This window comes from Cydia pomonella, chromosome 5, assembly GCF_033807575.1.
Source record: "Cydia pomonella isolate Wapato2018A chromosome 5, ilCydPomo1, whole genome shotgun sequence".
Classification (NCBI taxonomy): Eukaryota; Metazoa; Arthropoda; class Insecta; order Lepidoptera; family Tortricidae; genus Cydia; species Cydia pomonella.
In genome coordinates, this window is record NC_084707.1 from 19,045,014 (window position 1) to 19,060,383 (window position 15,370).

Consider the following 15,370-nt stretch of genomic DNA (forward strand, 5'->3'; position numbering starts at 1 on the left):
ACTAGAAAAGATCGGTAGATGGTTATTTATAAACACCAAAAGTAAGTAAAACCGCAGCTCAGGTCAGTTCTTATACAAAAATAATCTCACAGAGGAACTGATTGGTTAAGCGTTACGCCAAAAATATAGATACCGAAAAAAGTTGAGCTGGATAGGCGAACAGGCGGAATTTATCATGATTTATTGGTTTAGTTTCCTCTGACTCTTACATTTTAACATTATACATAATATTATGATTTTCATATTTTCAGCAGCATTCAGTATCTAAATGTTGCTTGTTGAAAAAATTAAAGTAATATCTTAATATCTCAAAGTCGGTTTGAAAGGGTTTAGTTAGTAGGAAATTATCTCGCACTTATTATTAGTATGTACTTTCCGCAGTCTGCTAAGAGAGTATACGTTCATGCTCTCGATGTCACGCACAATGCTGTCATCGGATCCTGGCCCATTGTCCCCCAGTGCTGGTTCGACAACCTGCCCAGTGTCTGTGCCCACTCGCGCTATGTGGACGTCCCCGGGACCCTAGCGCAGTACACACCTGTGTACGTTTACTTTGGTGCCAGTGCAATATTGTAAACTGCAGCATAATGCAAAGCTTGTACGATTATCAAGAAGATGACTGTCCATGGTATTACTTTGATAGTTCGTATAAAACTTTATTAGGGAGTTGTCTTTTTGTTTTCGGTAAGTATTTACTTAACGATGGTTTTTATAAACTTTTTAGCCTCAAAATCTGTGTTGTGTACCACATGTAAAGTGTAACTTAGGCAATATAGCGATATATCAAATTAGCCATATTAAGCTGTAGTTTGAAAACAAGTTATGGTAAAATAGTAAATTGTTAACCAAGGGATGAAATCTTTCACCCGAGTTAAACACTGTACTTTTCATTTCCAATACGAGGAAAGTAAAATAAATACATGTAGGTACATTAAAAAAAACACGATTAAGTATAAACTTCAGTAGTAAGTAGTCATGTCTTGAGAGTACTTTCAATTTAGATAAAAATATCGTTAGATAAAAATATGGAACAGAACAGAAACGTATAATTTTCTGCACACTATTTAGAACAACCACGACCCACTTTCAGAGCATGAGAAATGAAAAAATATATAAACGCTTTTTTTGTGACTTTCCTTACTTTTACTCTACAAGACGTAACTTAAGTTTAACTCGAAGTAGTGGTTTTTTTTAGTTAGCTAGTTTTGAAGTATAACATCATTATCAGAATAGCTCTATAATAGTATGATGCATCGTCAAGTTTTAGCGCATTTATCATTCGAATTAACGAAGGTACATCTGACATCTACGTTCAAATAAGTACCTAAATGTATCTCAATAAGTACCTGATTTATTGTAAAGTTAAGAGGGAAGAATAGCTTTGCAATCCTAACGAAATAACGTATGTACTTTTTCTATGAAATTTTAAGTTTATAGGTTTCGCTTCTTTCTAAAAACAAATTAAAAAAAAGCATATCCTATAAACCTAGTTTTTCATGGTGTCAATAACATACAAAAAAATCATGGAAAATGGAAAATATTTGGAAGTGCAAAAACTTTTTCTTTTTGTATCGACGTCAAAAAGCAGCTCCCATACAATCGAGGCAACGCTCTCATTTTAAAACGACATGGTTAAATTACATGAAACTTGGCAAATTAATTTTACATAACATCTATCTATGGTAGTTACTAGGTAGTTTTGGTTGCTAAAACTTGTTATTCAAATAAAATGGAGCCAGTACATAGTACAAGCTTTGTATGTATAGTAAAACTTCTAGGAACTCCCTTCGCTTTCAAAGTTTGTAAGTTTGCGTTTGTATGGGAAGGTGAAATTCGGCCGAGCTTGTTCGGGTAACTGATTTATATATTTGTGCTAAATTTCAGCTCTCTAGCAAGTGAGCTTAACGATCACGGAGAAAAGTCGCGGACGGACAGACGGACATGGCGAAACTATAAGAGTTCTTAGTTGACTACGCAAAACTAGAAATGCCGACAAAATCATAAAATAAAAACTAGAAGAAAAACAATTTTAGGGTGACTCCCCCTACACCAAAAGTGGGGATGATTTTTTTGGGTTTAACCCTATAGTGTGGGAAGTCATTGGATAGGTCTTTCAAAATTTATTATTATTTTTATTAAATGGCTTGACTTTAGAAGTACTTTACATATTTCGCTGTTTTAAGTGTATTTTTTATCTTTATTTATGTTAACTCTCCGAATGTTGTTTAAAATAAATATGTATAACATATTTTTTAATGTGACATCCTTAGGTTAGTTAGGATATTTATCAGTCTTTTGTCAAATGTTATTTTAAATTTCATTTTGAATGTTACGCATAATTTAGGCTAAGTTTATTTTATTGTATAAAATTTTGCATGATACTTGTACTTGTATCTTATAACAGCAAATAAAGAAAGAAAGATAGAAAAACGAATGCGAGTCTTCTATATCCATTTTTTGATAAACTTAATATTTTGGGAAATAATCGCTCTGAAAGAAAAAAGAATATGTTTCCCACTATACTTCCCCTATCTTCTGTGGGTCCAAAAAATATGAAAAAAAGTGAAAGTAAAGCTTAGTAAAGACTTTCAAGGAAAACTATAGTGAACCTGATCGGTTTAGCCATTGTTGAGTTTTTGCAAAAAGTCTATGTTGACGGACGGGTAACTACGGAACCCTATACTGAGGATGGCCCGACATGTTCTTGGCCGGTTTTTTTTTATTTGGTCAGCAGGTGACTAAGCTTGCTTACTCTAAACAAAAAAAATTAGTTATGGTGAACAATTACGAAAAAACGACGTTTTCTTAAATTGTCTATTTTTTTCTTTTTGTTAAGTTTAACACTCATACAGCTCCTAAAGTATTTTGATCGTAGAGTAAAAATAACCATAACCAAATTTATAGGAAATTTTATGGTTAAACTTTTGTCTGAAGTAATTATAATGCCGTTCATAAAAATATTCGAGATATGAGCAAAAATTTGAATAAAGGTACCTTCAAACCCCCCCCCCCCCCCCCCCCATATACCCGCAGCACAACCCCCACCCTCAAGGACTTTTAGTACGTTTATTTGGAGACCACAAGGTATAAGTACACCAATTTTCAAAACTACATGAATTATTTCCCCTGATTGTCAATATTGGGGTTAATTTTCTTAAGTTACAAAAGAGAAAATTTTCAAGCAATGTAATAAAAAATCTATATCTACAGGAGTATTCGGGGTGCTGCTCAACGGCTGGCTTTTCATCACCTTCATCCACAGTCACCTGCTAACCTTCAGGAGCCATATTCTAGTGCTAAATCTTTGCTCGGCGTGTCTCGGCAGGAATTTGCTCGGATTTCCTTTCGCGGGGGCCTCAGCGATAACAAAACGGTAAAAACATACTTAATAAAAATGTATAAGTACTTAACATTTAATTTATACTTGGAACTTGAATAAAAATGTATACTTAACGTTTAATTTACAGACTTTTGTTGTAAATAAATATAAATATCATTACAATTATTGAGTAAATGTGAATCTGTACACGCCGTGTGACATTTCGATATTTGGTTTTCATTAAATTGGCCTTATATCATACGAGCCCCGATACATATGTTTTCGTCTACACCACCACCATTTAGGTGCTCCCGTTTGTAAAAAAATAATGTTTTAGTCAAAAAATCAAATAATAATATTTTACAAAAATTAAATCCAAATACAAGAAATACCATTTGAACTGTACCCCTAGTGTAACTTTGATCGACATCATAACGTAACGAACGCGTTTGCGTTAAGTCTCATTTTGTATAGGATTTTGAGGTTCCAAAACGTCCCGCTTGGCGCGCTCTTTCGAAATCCAATACAAAATGAGACTAAACGCAAACGCGTACGTCACGTTTGGAAATCGAATTTATTTACACTAGGGGTACTGAAAGAAAAAAATACCTTTTTTTATTTTTTCGGGCAGTAATATAACAAATATAAAAAGGGCTATTAGCCAGAAAGGCAACACGTGACTGCCAATGTATTGACAATTTTGCTTTGAGCTCATGCATGCAGAAGTGCTGTTGGAGAGGACAACATGATTCAACGTTTTTTAAAAGTAAATTTTTTCATCAATATAAGAGTATAGCAATTTTATTATACAATTAAAATAAACTAGATAAAACATTACTATTATGGTTTCCATTACTGAGTAATTTGATATACATTTTTTTAAATATATTAGAATAAACAAAATATATGTGTATAACTAGACGAACTCCACTGCATCGCGGCTCGTAACCACAATATTAAAATTTCTGACATTTAATCCTCGATTAGACATGTAATGGGGTTTAACTTGACAAAGAAAACACCAAAATTAAATATATCAAGTAAACTATCCACTTAGCTTTTCTTCTCTTGTTTCAGATGGTTATTTGGATCAGCGTGCTGTCAATTCTTCGCATTTTTAAATCAATTTTACGGTGTCTTTCAAATGACTGCATTACTTGTTATTATTCTAGAGCGATACCTTCTAGCAAAGTTCTACAGACGTGGTAAATATCTGTTAGTCCCGAATAATATGTTTAAGTATGATGTTACCAACCGAATTGGCTCGGATGGGCTGTCAGAGGATTGTATTAAAGCGTAAAAATTCCAGGAGCCGTATGTAATGTAAGTACGAGTAACACTCCTCACGCTTCCCCGCCACCCGGTGATGTGATTGGTGAATGTCATACTTTTATTAATTTAGCTCATCGAGTTGGCAAGTATGCAAATCTTATCTAAGATCCACAAAGATTCTGAATCATTTGAGACTATCTATTAGATCGATAGTAATTGTTATCTGCAATTATATTAATTAATTTATCCTTTCAAGCGCCAATGATTTCCTTTAATTGGTTTGTCATGTGTAGGTAACCTTAAACAAGAAAACCTCAGTACCTATTCTGAAAGAAAGAGTCAAAGGGGTCTGGGGGCCTACCGCGAAAACAGAAATTCGCAAATTGCGGGGATCTTTCTTTTTTGCTCTCCCTAAGATATAATTAGAGTGACAGAGAAAATGCCCGCAATTGACGAACTTCGATTTTCGCGGTTATAGCCCTGACATACATGAATAATTGGAATTGAAAAAAATCTGATTGACGTAATTTGGAGGATTATGTTGTTAGTTAATAACTTAATACTGTTAGCCATATGTATAAAATATCCTATATACGAGCTGTTACATAATCTAGGTACTTTGTGCATGTTTCAGAGAGGATTCTGCACCTACGATTATACTATATCCTCGTGGGTGTATGTTTCGTGAACGCCGCAGTGTTCGCGACGCCGCCGCTATTCGGTTACGGGCTATACTCCTGCGACCCGACCGGGACCGTGTGCACGTTCTTCTGGCCCTCGGGAACCTCTGGTGCCAAACAGATAGGATACACAGTGCCCTACGTTATCCTTTGTGGAGTGATACCGGTCATTGGCATGTAAGACCTGTGATTCAAACTTTTGTTGAAATATTTGCGACACGGCCGCTGGTTAAATAGTTGTACAGCATTTTCTGAACCTAGTACCTAAACGTCTGGTGCCAAACAGCATTACACACACAATTACTTTATAGCGTGATACCTATTATAGTAATGTGGATGTGTATTTTTTTGGTTCAGATTGGTGTTGAAACAAAATTTCAACTAGCTATTTGCATATTTATATTAGGTTGTTTAAATATCTTAAACTTTTTCAGTTTCTACTACACGGGTAAAGCCGTTCGACTAGAAACTATTTATTACAGAAGTGAACAACAAAAAGAACAAAAAAGATTAACGAAGGTAAGATAAACTTGGACAAACAATTTATTAAAGAGGCAAAATTTGTTTTAGTTTTATGGATATTTCACAAAATTTGAAAAACATAAATATTTTTTGATAAACTTTATGTGGGTCGTCATAATTTATTTTTTCGAGTGCGTGAAAACTTGTAAAACCGAGTATCCAACCTTAAGTAGGTACACAGAGTTACATACAGTATTGTTATTCTCGTAATGTAGGCCTCATCATTACATTATGTTAGTTTAATACGAGTAACATAAGATAAATGAATTAACAATATAGAAGGATAGAAAGTCTATAATTATAACATCTCATGATAGAAACTGGCATAAAATAAGCCAAAGAGATACCCGCATGCATTAATAACCACGTGAATTTGTTCTCAGAGTGTTCACGTCCTCACAATATCCACGCTGGCGCTATGGATCCCCAGCGCAGTCTTGGCAGGGTACCAGTGGTTCCCGGCTTTGGTCCTGAGCTACCGAAGCCACGTACCACCAACATTGGCGCTTATAGCGCCCATTGCATCAGAGGTAAGTAAATAATTCTTATTACCTGTAGTTTTTAGGTCCTCACAACTTCCACGCCAGTACTCTGAATCACCCGCGTGGTTCTGGCCAGGTCTTAGTTATGTCTTGAGCTATACTAGAGACACATTCTACTGATATCGGCACCTGCAGCCTACCCGTAGCATACCCGCAGCCAAATAATGACATCTCATTTCATTTATATACCTGTCATTTGCATGAAATGAAATGTTGGCATCTGTTATATTGGAGTGCCAAGATAAAGATTTTAAGAGATTTTAGAAAAAAATATGTAATACAGTATTTTATTTTCTCAGGAAAATTGTTCCCATTTTTTTTCAAATCTTTAACTTTTATGTTTAATTTAAGTTGAATCATGTGTAACTGACAATGTCAAAAATACTTTGACGGTGTAGCTATGACATTCTCTTTGGCTGTGGCACAGATCACGTATAGGTGTGGTCATTAATAATATTGTAAAATGTTCTTATTATTTTGAATGTCTGTTGGTAATCAGCATTATTTCGATGCTAGGCGGCGACCAGCATCCCCGTGCTGTGCTACCTGTTCGCGGACGAGCGGCTGCGCGCGGCGCTGCTCGGCCGCGTGCGGCGGCACTACGCGCTGCTGAGGCCAGACCGCGCCAAACGCTTCCAGGCATAGGTGGAATAACCCAGGGCAATCCATATTTTAAAGGAAACCTGATGACTACGAAAGCACCAAGCTGCTTCGACTAGACTCGCTGTGCGCTTCCAGACCCAACCCGCCAGTATGGCATGCACTAGATCTCGGTGGAAGCCTTTACGGGTGTAATCCAATTTGCTGCGTAGTTGTGTTGATGACAGCGAATGACCAGGCTACTTTGAACAGAACGCAATAAATGGCTTTAGGCCAGTAAGGCATGCTCTAGATTGCAAGGGAAGTTTTTGATAATTCTGTTGTGTAGATGTAATTACTGTGATACTTAGCGCATGACCATCAGGCTGCTTCAACCAGATCGTGCGAAGAATTTCCAGGTCTAACCCTTAATAAATGTTTTTGTGAAGGAACACCGCGAGTGTAAGTGTTTTGAGTTGGTATTTACCTACCTTTAAAATACCCAAGTGCTCAGCTGTAATGTTGCCAGCATGTGTAAGAACTTGATGACAAAATGGACAAAATGTGTCAGTATCCTGTCGGTTAGGTAACCTGGTAAGATCCAGGGCAAATTTTGCGCTCTTGAATTTGAAACTTTGTTTTATTTCAAAAATAATTCAAAGCATAAATTGAACTTGTACTTGTACAAATTCCCGAGAACTTAAATACGAGGCTAATGCGCAAATTCTTCCAAGGATTCCAGGAATAAGTCACGACCAGTAGCTTGATGGAGTGATATTGTGTGCATGTTACTTTGTAAAGAATGAGATCCATTTCCTGAGACTTTCGGTCCTTATTATAAACACTGCCATTTTATTACTTAAATACTGAGTTGGATATTTAAATTGTCTATAATTATTTATATGCCTAATTAAAATAATTCTTCATGTTGCATGATTATTTCAATTAAAAACATTACTAACTTAAACTTTGTTCTAAGTAATAATGTCCTATAATATTTCTTTCTTTATTCAAACTTCGACAATATCAATTCTAATTGGAATAAATATATTATAAACATTTTATACGATGGTGAAAACTTACCAAACTTTTTAAGAGTTCCGTACCAAAAGGGAAAGAATTACTTATAAAAACTACTTGGTAAATGGTACGGAACCATCAGAGTGCGGTTATTCAATTAAAAAAGTTATCAGCTCGTTCTAAGCTTTTTGTCTAACATTGTACCTACTAACAACAAGTTTACTACTCGTATTGTGTTGAACAATGTTGAGTAGCGGAGCGAAGCAGCTCATATCACTGCAGGTGGTTTGCAACCCGACTCTGCTGTCCCACCGCACAATATATCTAAAGGACGTATGTATATTAGTATACATATACACCCCAGACCTTCAAGCCCCGGTAAGTGCTGCACGTCCCGGCCACGCACTGCGCAGTCGCACTCCAAATCTCAGACGGCCCCCTCCGTTTTCGCATATCGTCCGAAAGTGAATTGGCTGAGTCATTTAAAATGATGAACTATACGAATACGTGTCCTTGGCCTCTGTTTGATGAACAAGAAAGTGATGATATTGTTGACCACTTGCATTATATAGGTAAGTTATAAGTTTATTACATTAGATAATAGTTGTTTATGTTTACGTTGACTTCACATACACCTTTGAGTTTATTCGCAGATGTATGCAGGCTTCCTCACGATGTTTTCCTTCACTGAATAGCTAGTGGTAAATATCAAATGATATTTCGTACATAAGTTCCAAAAAGCTCAATGGTGATTATATAAATGGTATTTTCAAAGTGCGATTTTTGGGTGTCACATGCGTGTTATTATTATTATTAAACCTGTAACACAAATACTTCACACAATTTTTTTATTCATGTAAGTAACACATAAATATAGCGAGGTATAGTAAAAATTAATACTATGATTTGTACCATTTGCTAGAAAAATTATATCAAAAGTTACTGATACTAGGTGCAGGAAGTCTGTGAGGCGTGTCACACTCACGGTCTTCCTCAAAACAATTAGCATAACTTCTTATCTATACATAAAAGGTCTATACGCTATTAGAAAGAAAATTTTGATAAAATCAAATTTCTCATAAAATGATGTATGTATGTATGTATATATATAATTTTTTGTACATAGAAATAAAAACACGAAAAACACAGTTACAGAGTAAATTAAATACAACAAAGGCGAACTTATCCCTGTATGGGATCTCTTCCAGTTGACCGTTGAGGAAATGAGTAAAACAAAATTATGCATTACTTAGTGTAAATAATAATTTATTTATACGCTGGTTGGCCATTATGTCTTTGTCACACGAATAGTCTACGTCTTCTACCTGTTAATAGTTAATTAGCCAAAAATACTAACGCCACTTATAAAATATTATGAATAAGCACATTCGTTGTGTTTAGTCAGAAAAATAAGTGGAGTAGTACTGTAGTAGTTGGGTGGTTTTAATTTAACACCTCATAAGCAACTGCTTATGAGGTGTGCCATTCACGCGATATATTTTCGTCCCCGTAGAACGTCACCGCCTGGATTGGTTTTGAAGCACCTACAATGACTTTATTTCTGATTATTTGTTTCATTGTTGTTAATTAATAGCTACTATTATCCTTATTTTCGTGTCTGATAATTATAAACATAGCAGTTATGATTATTTTTATAGTTAAAACAAGTATAATTTGGGGATTTAAGCGCATCCTAAATGCCTTTATTTACAAATATTACATTAGATTAAAATTGTAGACTATTTCATAAAGGCGTAATTTTTCTACGATAGGTATAATCATATTCCTGGCCCAATTTATTCGAAACTCTCATTGATCATAAAATTTTTAGATGATGTCTTTTATACAAATCAACTTCTATTTCAATTTTTTTTCTTAAGTCATGGTTATTTTCTCTAAACAACTAATAAATTACAGAGCGATTTTCTTAGGTACTATGACCGTCACTTTCCTGCTACGGGCATCATATTCCTGGTCCAATTCATCATTTCTTCTAAACTGTTTACTGAAAACTGGTGGCTTATTTATCATTCAAATTCTATTTCAAAGGTGTTTCTTATGTTATAGTTATTTTTCTCAAAATCTAAAGAAAAAAAAATCAGAAACATGGCGCAAAAATTTTATTTGAAAAATACACTCAAGTAATTTTGCGTTTTCAGGAGGATTTTCTGCACTGATTTTCATTGGGTTATTATTAGCCTATTTTCATCCAACTTTTGAAACGAATCGCAGTTACCAGAATATTGGATTTTTAATGCTTTCTGCGTGGATTCGGAGGTGTACGCCATTTTTGATGACCTATATAATAGACAAGAAGGACATATAGTAAGTTTTATTTTTATTTTTGTTATTTTATTTTTAAACTGCAATATTCATATTTTTTATGAACTGCAATTTCCACCTGTATAATTATATTATATTATTTTTACTTCTAATCAGCCGTCGAGAAATGACCCTGTGCCGACTATTTGGATTCTTCGAAACTTTCATGGCAATCCACGAGGTGGAATGCCTCACGCACGTTTGCATAGAAAGATATGTTGTGAGCAAATACATCACTAATGGTAAATAGAAAATAAAATAGAAATAGAAAGCCATTTATTGCGTGCACAACCACAGATAAGACAATCACTAGAATTTTAACAACCCTAAATAGCCGATACATTAGACAGGGAAAACATGATTCGTCCCTGAATCGCTTCAAAGTTCGGTTTCGTAGGAAGTTTCCTTTCTGTACGGTAGTATTATTATTTATTCTGTGTCCTGGGGAACGACGGAGGAAGCTATCTGATAGACGACAACAACTGACGAAGCTAATTTTCTATAATGGGTGCATAATAGTACGACTATTCACATTAGATTAAATTAGTTTTCCTTAATTAACTAAGTTTTCTAGATTATAAAATTTATGAAATCACACAGGTTGGCGTATGCCAGACCGGCATTACTACATGTTCCGGCTACTCAGTGTGTTCTTCGCTGGCACATACTCGCTGGCCGCCGTCAGTGGCGTCGTCGGCGGCTACGGATACGACTTCACCTGCTCCAGCTGTACGATGGACATGATCCTGCCTGGGGGTTGGCAGAAGTATTCCGTTAGCTTGCTCTTTTTTATGAGAAGTATCAAGCCCGTGGGATTTATGTACGTACTAGAATATGTGTAGTTATTCTGTTGTGTTCTATGCCGAAACATTGTCGCTGGCTAACGTGAGCATGGTTATCAACAACGGCTAAGATTTTATTTTTGAACATTATATAAAGCGTAAAGCACGCGTTTTCGCCTTATTTTTAACCGATTTCAAAAAAGGAGGAGGTTCTCAATTCGTCTGATTTTTTTTGTATGTATGTTACTCGATATGTCCGAGAATCGTGAACCGATTTTCAATTTTTTTTTTAATCGAACGGGTATAACCCCGAGATGGTCTCGTTGGCACCAAGTCGGGGTCTGATGATGGAATCTTGGAGAAATCGAGGGAACTCTTCAAATGTTATAGGTACATGTATGGCGCTTTTGGTAATTTTTGAAGTCGGTTTATTTTTTGTTAAAAAGTTTTTTATCGTTTAAAACGACATACTAACACGAGCTATGTATTGTGCATGCCATATTGTATTGAGCTCAAAAGTCCTCATCTAAATAATGTTATTTATATTATAACTTACTCGTACATTGCAGGATTGTTATGCTGAGATGGGCCAAACAACTTGAGTCTAAATTCGTTGACGTTGCCTATAATCGGAAACAAAAGAAAATTACCGATGTAAGCTTTTAATTATTTTATCAATAATAATATTATAATCGTAATAAATGAGTGCCAAGACCGAGAAGGAAAATGATTTATTGAAGTGTTAGACGACCTTATTAATTAATACTTGTCATCGCATAACCTAGCTTTTACCGAGAGGATGTTCATAGTAATCAAAATATGTGTGAAAATTCAAATACTCTTTTATAACATGTTGTAAGTTAATGGAGATACCTACATTATAAAAATATGTAGGTGTTTTTACCGCCATTTCCGCTGAAAATCCATCACCGGTATTTGATTTGTGCCACATGAAATACGGCGAAAGGCAATTTTGGCGTAGGTGTACCTACCAAAATATGTGTCAATTTACTTACATTCACCGTATATGATAGACGAGTCCATTTCCTCACAATTTTCCATCAAATACAAAACACGAACTTAGTCCGCCCAGAATACGGATTCTTGAGACGCATTTAAAGACTCTAGATCTAATCTATTTATAACCTGATTCGCTCTGCCGGCTTATTAACCCAATTATAACCGACTTCATTAAATTGAGGTTTTAATCAAGGCAGAGGTTTGTTTTTCATTTAATCTAGCCAAATGAAATACCTATATGTAATACAATTTTAGGAAGTAATAGCGCTGACTGTGATGAACCTGACCTGCTGGGCGCCAATAGCTCTAATCCAGGCCTCGGTGATACTATCGCAGCTTCTCTACGGTCCTGGCGAGTTCTCGCTGCCCTCGCCATCGCTAGTCAAAATGGCGTTGCTGTTGCATTGGGTAATTTGTTTTTGGAAGTTTTTATTAATTTTTTTTTGAGGGTTTCAATTATTGAAGTGAAAACTTCTTTAGCGGCGCTGTGCACTCTTTGTGATGGGGGAAAAATGTTAAACTCGCCTCAGGTGTCACGTGACCGTCAGATTGAAAATTCTTAAGACGGACACGTGACATAATGGTCACGTGCAAATTGAATGTCATCGAAGCCTGGTTACTTTTGAAAAATCGTATCTCATTCAAGTGTGACATTTTATTTTCTTCATAATCAAAGTGCTGTCATAAGGGTTAAAGAAGTTTAATCTTTGTTAATTGTGTTGTATTCTATCTTTGTGTTGTTTGGTGTCCATGATTGTAGATACTCAAATTTTTCCTTACCAAAAAGTTAAATAACAGAAAAAAAGCGTGATTGTTTTATTTAATATGATGGTGAACGATTCATTAACCCTTTTCCATGCATAGTACGATTTATCGACCACATACGCGCCATTAGAATTTCCACTTTACCGTTCCGATTTAAGGTTCAAATTAGATTACACTTTCAGGAAATGTTACTTGTCTTCAAATGAATCGTCAAAGCTGGATTAATTGGAATATATTTGGATTTTTTGGGAAAATCTTGTAGATTGGTGCGGCCTGGAAAAGGGTTAACATTTACTGATTGTGTAGGCTGTAGTCCTGCTCACGTCTCATGAATTACTCTGTATATGTTATATTATATATTAACACTAAAATTGGCATTTCAAAATATCTTCCACACTCAAATTTATTAACGTAGGTGTAATAGAGAATTATATCTTTTTATACAACTGCTACTCAATTTCTCCAAAATATCAAAAATGCACAACGTTAATATTAAAGTTTTCACTTCTGCCTGCACTCCTGGAATGCAACCAGTTGATGAATTTCAGGAGTAGGTTTCTTATTTTAGAATCGAGATCAATAATAGGTATCGCAAAGCCGATTTTCCTAACATCTGCAAACATTTATGTAATTGAAATCAGTAGATAGCCATTTTTCATTCCATAGTAAATGAATTAGGTAAATGATTTTTTTTGTAAACACCTCTTATAAAGAAGATTAAAGTTTTTTCCTAACTTCGACAATGGACCACTGACTTGCTTATATAGGTATCAATAGGTAATTCGACGACACTTGCCCGAGAAACGGTTTCTCGATTGAAAATAAAGTAATAATGAGGATTTTATTTTGGTTTCAGAGTTCACTTGGGTGTTCCACTATCAACTTGTTTCTTCTGAACCCGAACATACGAAAGGCCGCGCTTAACTTTAGATTCCAACACTTCACGGAACGCACTTCGGATCCCCAGAAAATGGAATAAAATTCATACGCAGCTGTCAATTCCAGTAGATATATATTAATATGATACGTGTACATAAGAAATGTACAAGTTGATCGCATTCCATACGTTATTAAGACTTAACAATGTACATAGAGACACAATATTTGTACGAAGAATATCAGAACAGTTCATTGTAAACGATATAATGCTAATCTAAGTGTTTCAGTCAAATACAATATTTACATTCAACAAGTTCAATATTTTAACTAAATATATATCGCAAAACAAACAAAATAAATTTGTTACGCTTAAAATAACATCTTAAACTACAAGGGGGCAACCCGACTCGAGAAAGTAACAGAAAGTGGCGAGACTACCGCATGATTGCCACATGACTACCGGAATTCGTTATAGTGCCTGGATGACATAGGCTAGATTTTTATTTTTATCGATTCCCCGAAAAGGAAGACGTTTTTTAGAGAAAATACAAATGTAGCGGTAGCAACGTCATCTTATGTTACTTTTACAAGTCGAATCGGAACCCTGAACACAACTTGGAAGATCACATACACAGAACATAAAGTGCAGAAGGTAATTGTCTAAAGACTGAATATATGATGTTACTATGTACCAGACTTCAGTGATCACAATAGGCATCGTAGATTGATTGCCAGATAGTGGTAGGTAGGTAGTATACTTAAAGTTGGACCTCACCATACAATCTAATCTCGATTGGTCCGCATTAAGGCCATGTTTTGAAGCTAACCACGCGTTCGTTTTTAACACTTCACATTACTGTAGCTACTTATTATTATATCATTAGTATTTAAGCAACTGTACGTCATACGTCACATAATATTTTAAGGAAGTATTATATTACAACTCATAAATTTCTTATACTTCGAAATATATAGAAACAATTGGCTCTTATGGTTTTATTCACAACGACCAAATAAGTTTAAAATAAAGTATCATTATTGCACCTTTTCGTTAAACACTATTCACATTATTTATCGTTTCTCATACACTATATTCTATCTTTGGAATGAGTTTGATGGTTTAGTCATCAAACTTTTATCACATTCATCCATCGAGATAACCAATATTTACAAGTTCTTATCTAATTTCATCGATATAAAAATCATTTTCCTCTATTATTGTAGTAGAATATACCCTGTTGGTAAAGGAGTCATCTGTGGAGGCGGTGGAGGAGGGGGTGGAGGGGGAGTGCAGCACGATGGCGGGGAACACGCGCGCACGCGCCCCGCCGCCGTCGTGCTACATGTGCTCCATGGGCAGCTCCTGCGCCCAGCGCGCACGCGCGGCGCCTGCTCGTCGCTCCAGCAGCGGAATCACGAATAGTATCAGCCCGCTCAGCGAGATGGCGGCGCCGGCCGAGTAGAAGGCTGGCGCGAATGTGCCCGTCTCTCGAAGCAACCATCCTGGAATAGGTACACGTTTCACGTGATTTAATGGCTCTACACTACCAATGATATAGTTAATCGTAGCGATTTATTGCTTTCTGTTGGAGTATCTTTACGCGATGTATCTTTAACTGATTTTATCATTATTTATTGAACTATTTATATACGTGGGGCTCTAGATAC

General features: G+C 35.6%; 3 protein-coding genes across 5 annotated transcripts in view; 2 read left to right on the plus strand and 1 right to left on the minus strand.

The window, feature by feature from the left end:
- Window positions 1-457: 457 nt before the first annotated feature.
- LOC133517994 (visual pigment-like receptor peropsin) lies at window positions 458-7,845 on the plus strand. Of its 2 annotated transcripts, none has more exons than XM_061851531.1 (7): window positions 458-684; window positions 3,211-3,373; window positions 4,397-4,524; window positions 5,226-5,448; window positions 5,706-5,790; window positions 6,177-6,323; window positions 6,852-7,845. In XM_061851531.1, the coding sequence occupies exons 1-7, from the start codon at window positions 588-590 to the stop codon at window positions 6,978-6,980; spliced, it is 972 nt and encodes a 323-aa protein (XP_061707515.1). In that variant the 5' UTR covers window positions 458-587; the 3' UTR covers window positions 6,981-7,845. The 2 variants fall into 2 exon arrangements, with proteins under 2 accessions (XP_061707515.1, XP_061707516.1); XM_061851532.1 differs by having other exon boundaries at window positions 484-628.
- Window positions 7,846-8,063: 218 nt separating this feature from the next.
- LOC133517996 (uncharacterized) lies at window positions 8,064-14,688 on the plus strand. The gene is made up of 7 exons (XM_061851533.1): window positions 8,064-8,506; window positions 10,094-10,259; window positions 10,374-10,498; window positions 10,857-11,076; window positions 11,608-11,692; window positions 12,314-12,466; window positions 13,680-14,688. The coding sequence occupies exons 1-7, from the start codon at window positions 8,422-8,424 to the stop codon at window positions 13,800-13,802; spliced, it is 957 nt and encodes a 318-aa protein (XP_061707517.1). The 5' UTR covers window positions 8,064-8,421; the 3' UTR covers window positions 13,803-14,688.
- LOC133517992 (monocarboxylate transporter 12) overlaps window positions 13,819-15,370 on the minus strand; it is a 50,552-nt gene continuing 49,000 nt past the window's right edge. For both annotated transcript variants that reach the window (XM_061851528.1, XM_061851527.1), the window contains exon 7: window positions 13,819-15,205. In XM_061851528.1, the coding sequence (XP_061707512.1) occupies window positions 15,042-15,205 (164 nt within the window). In that variant the 3' untranslated portion in view covers window positions 13,819-15,041. The remainder of the gene's footprint in view (window positions 15,206-15,370) is intronic.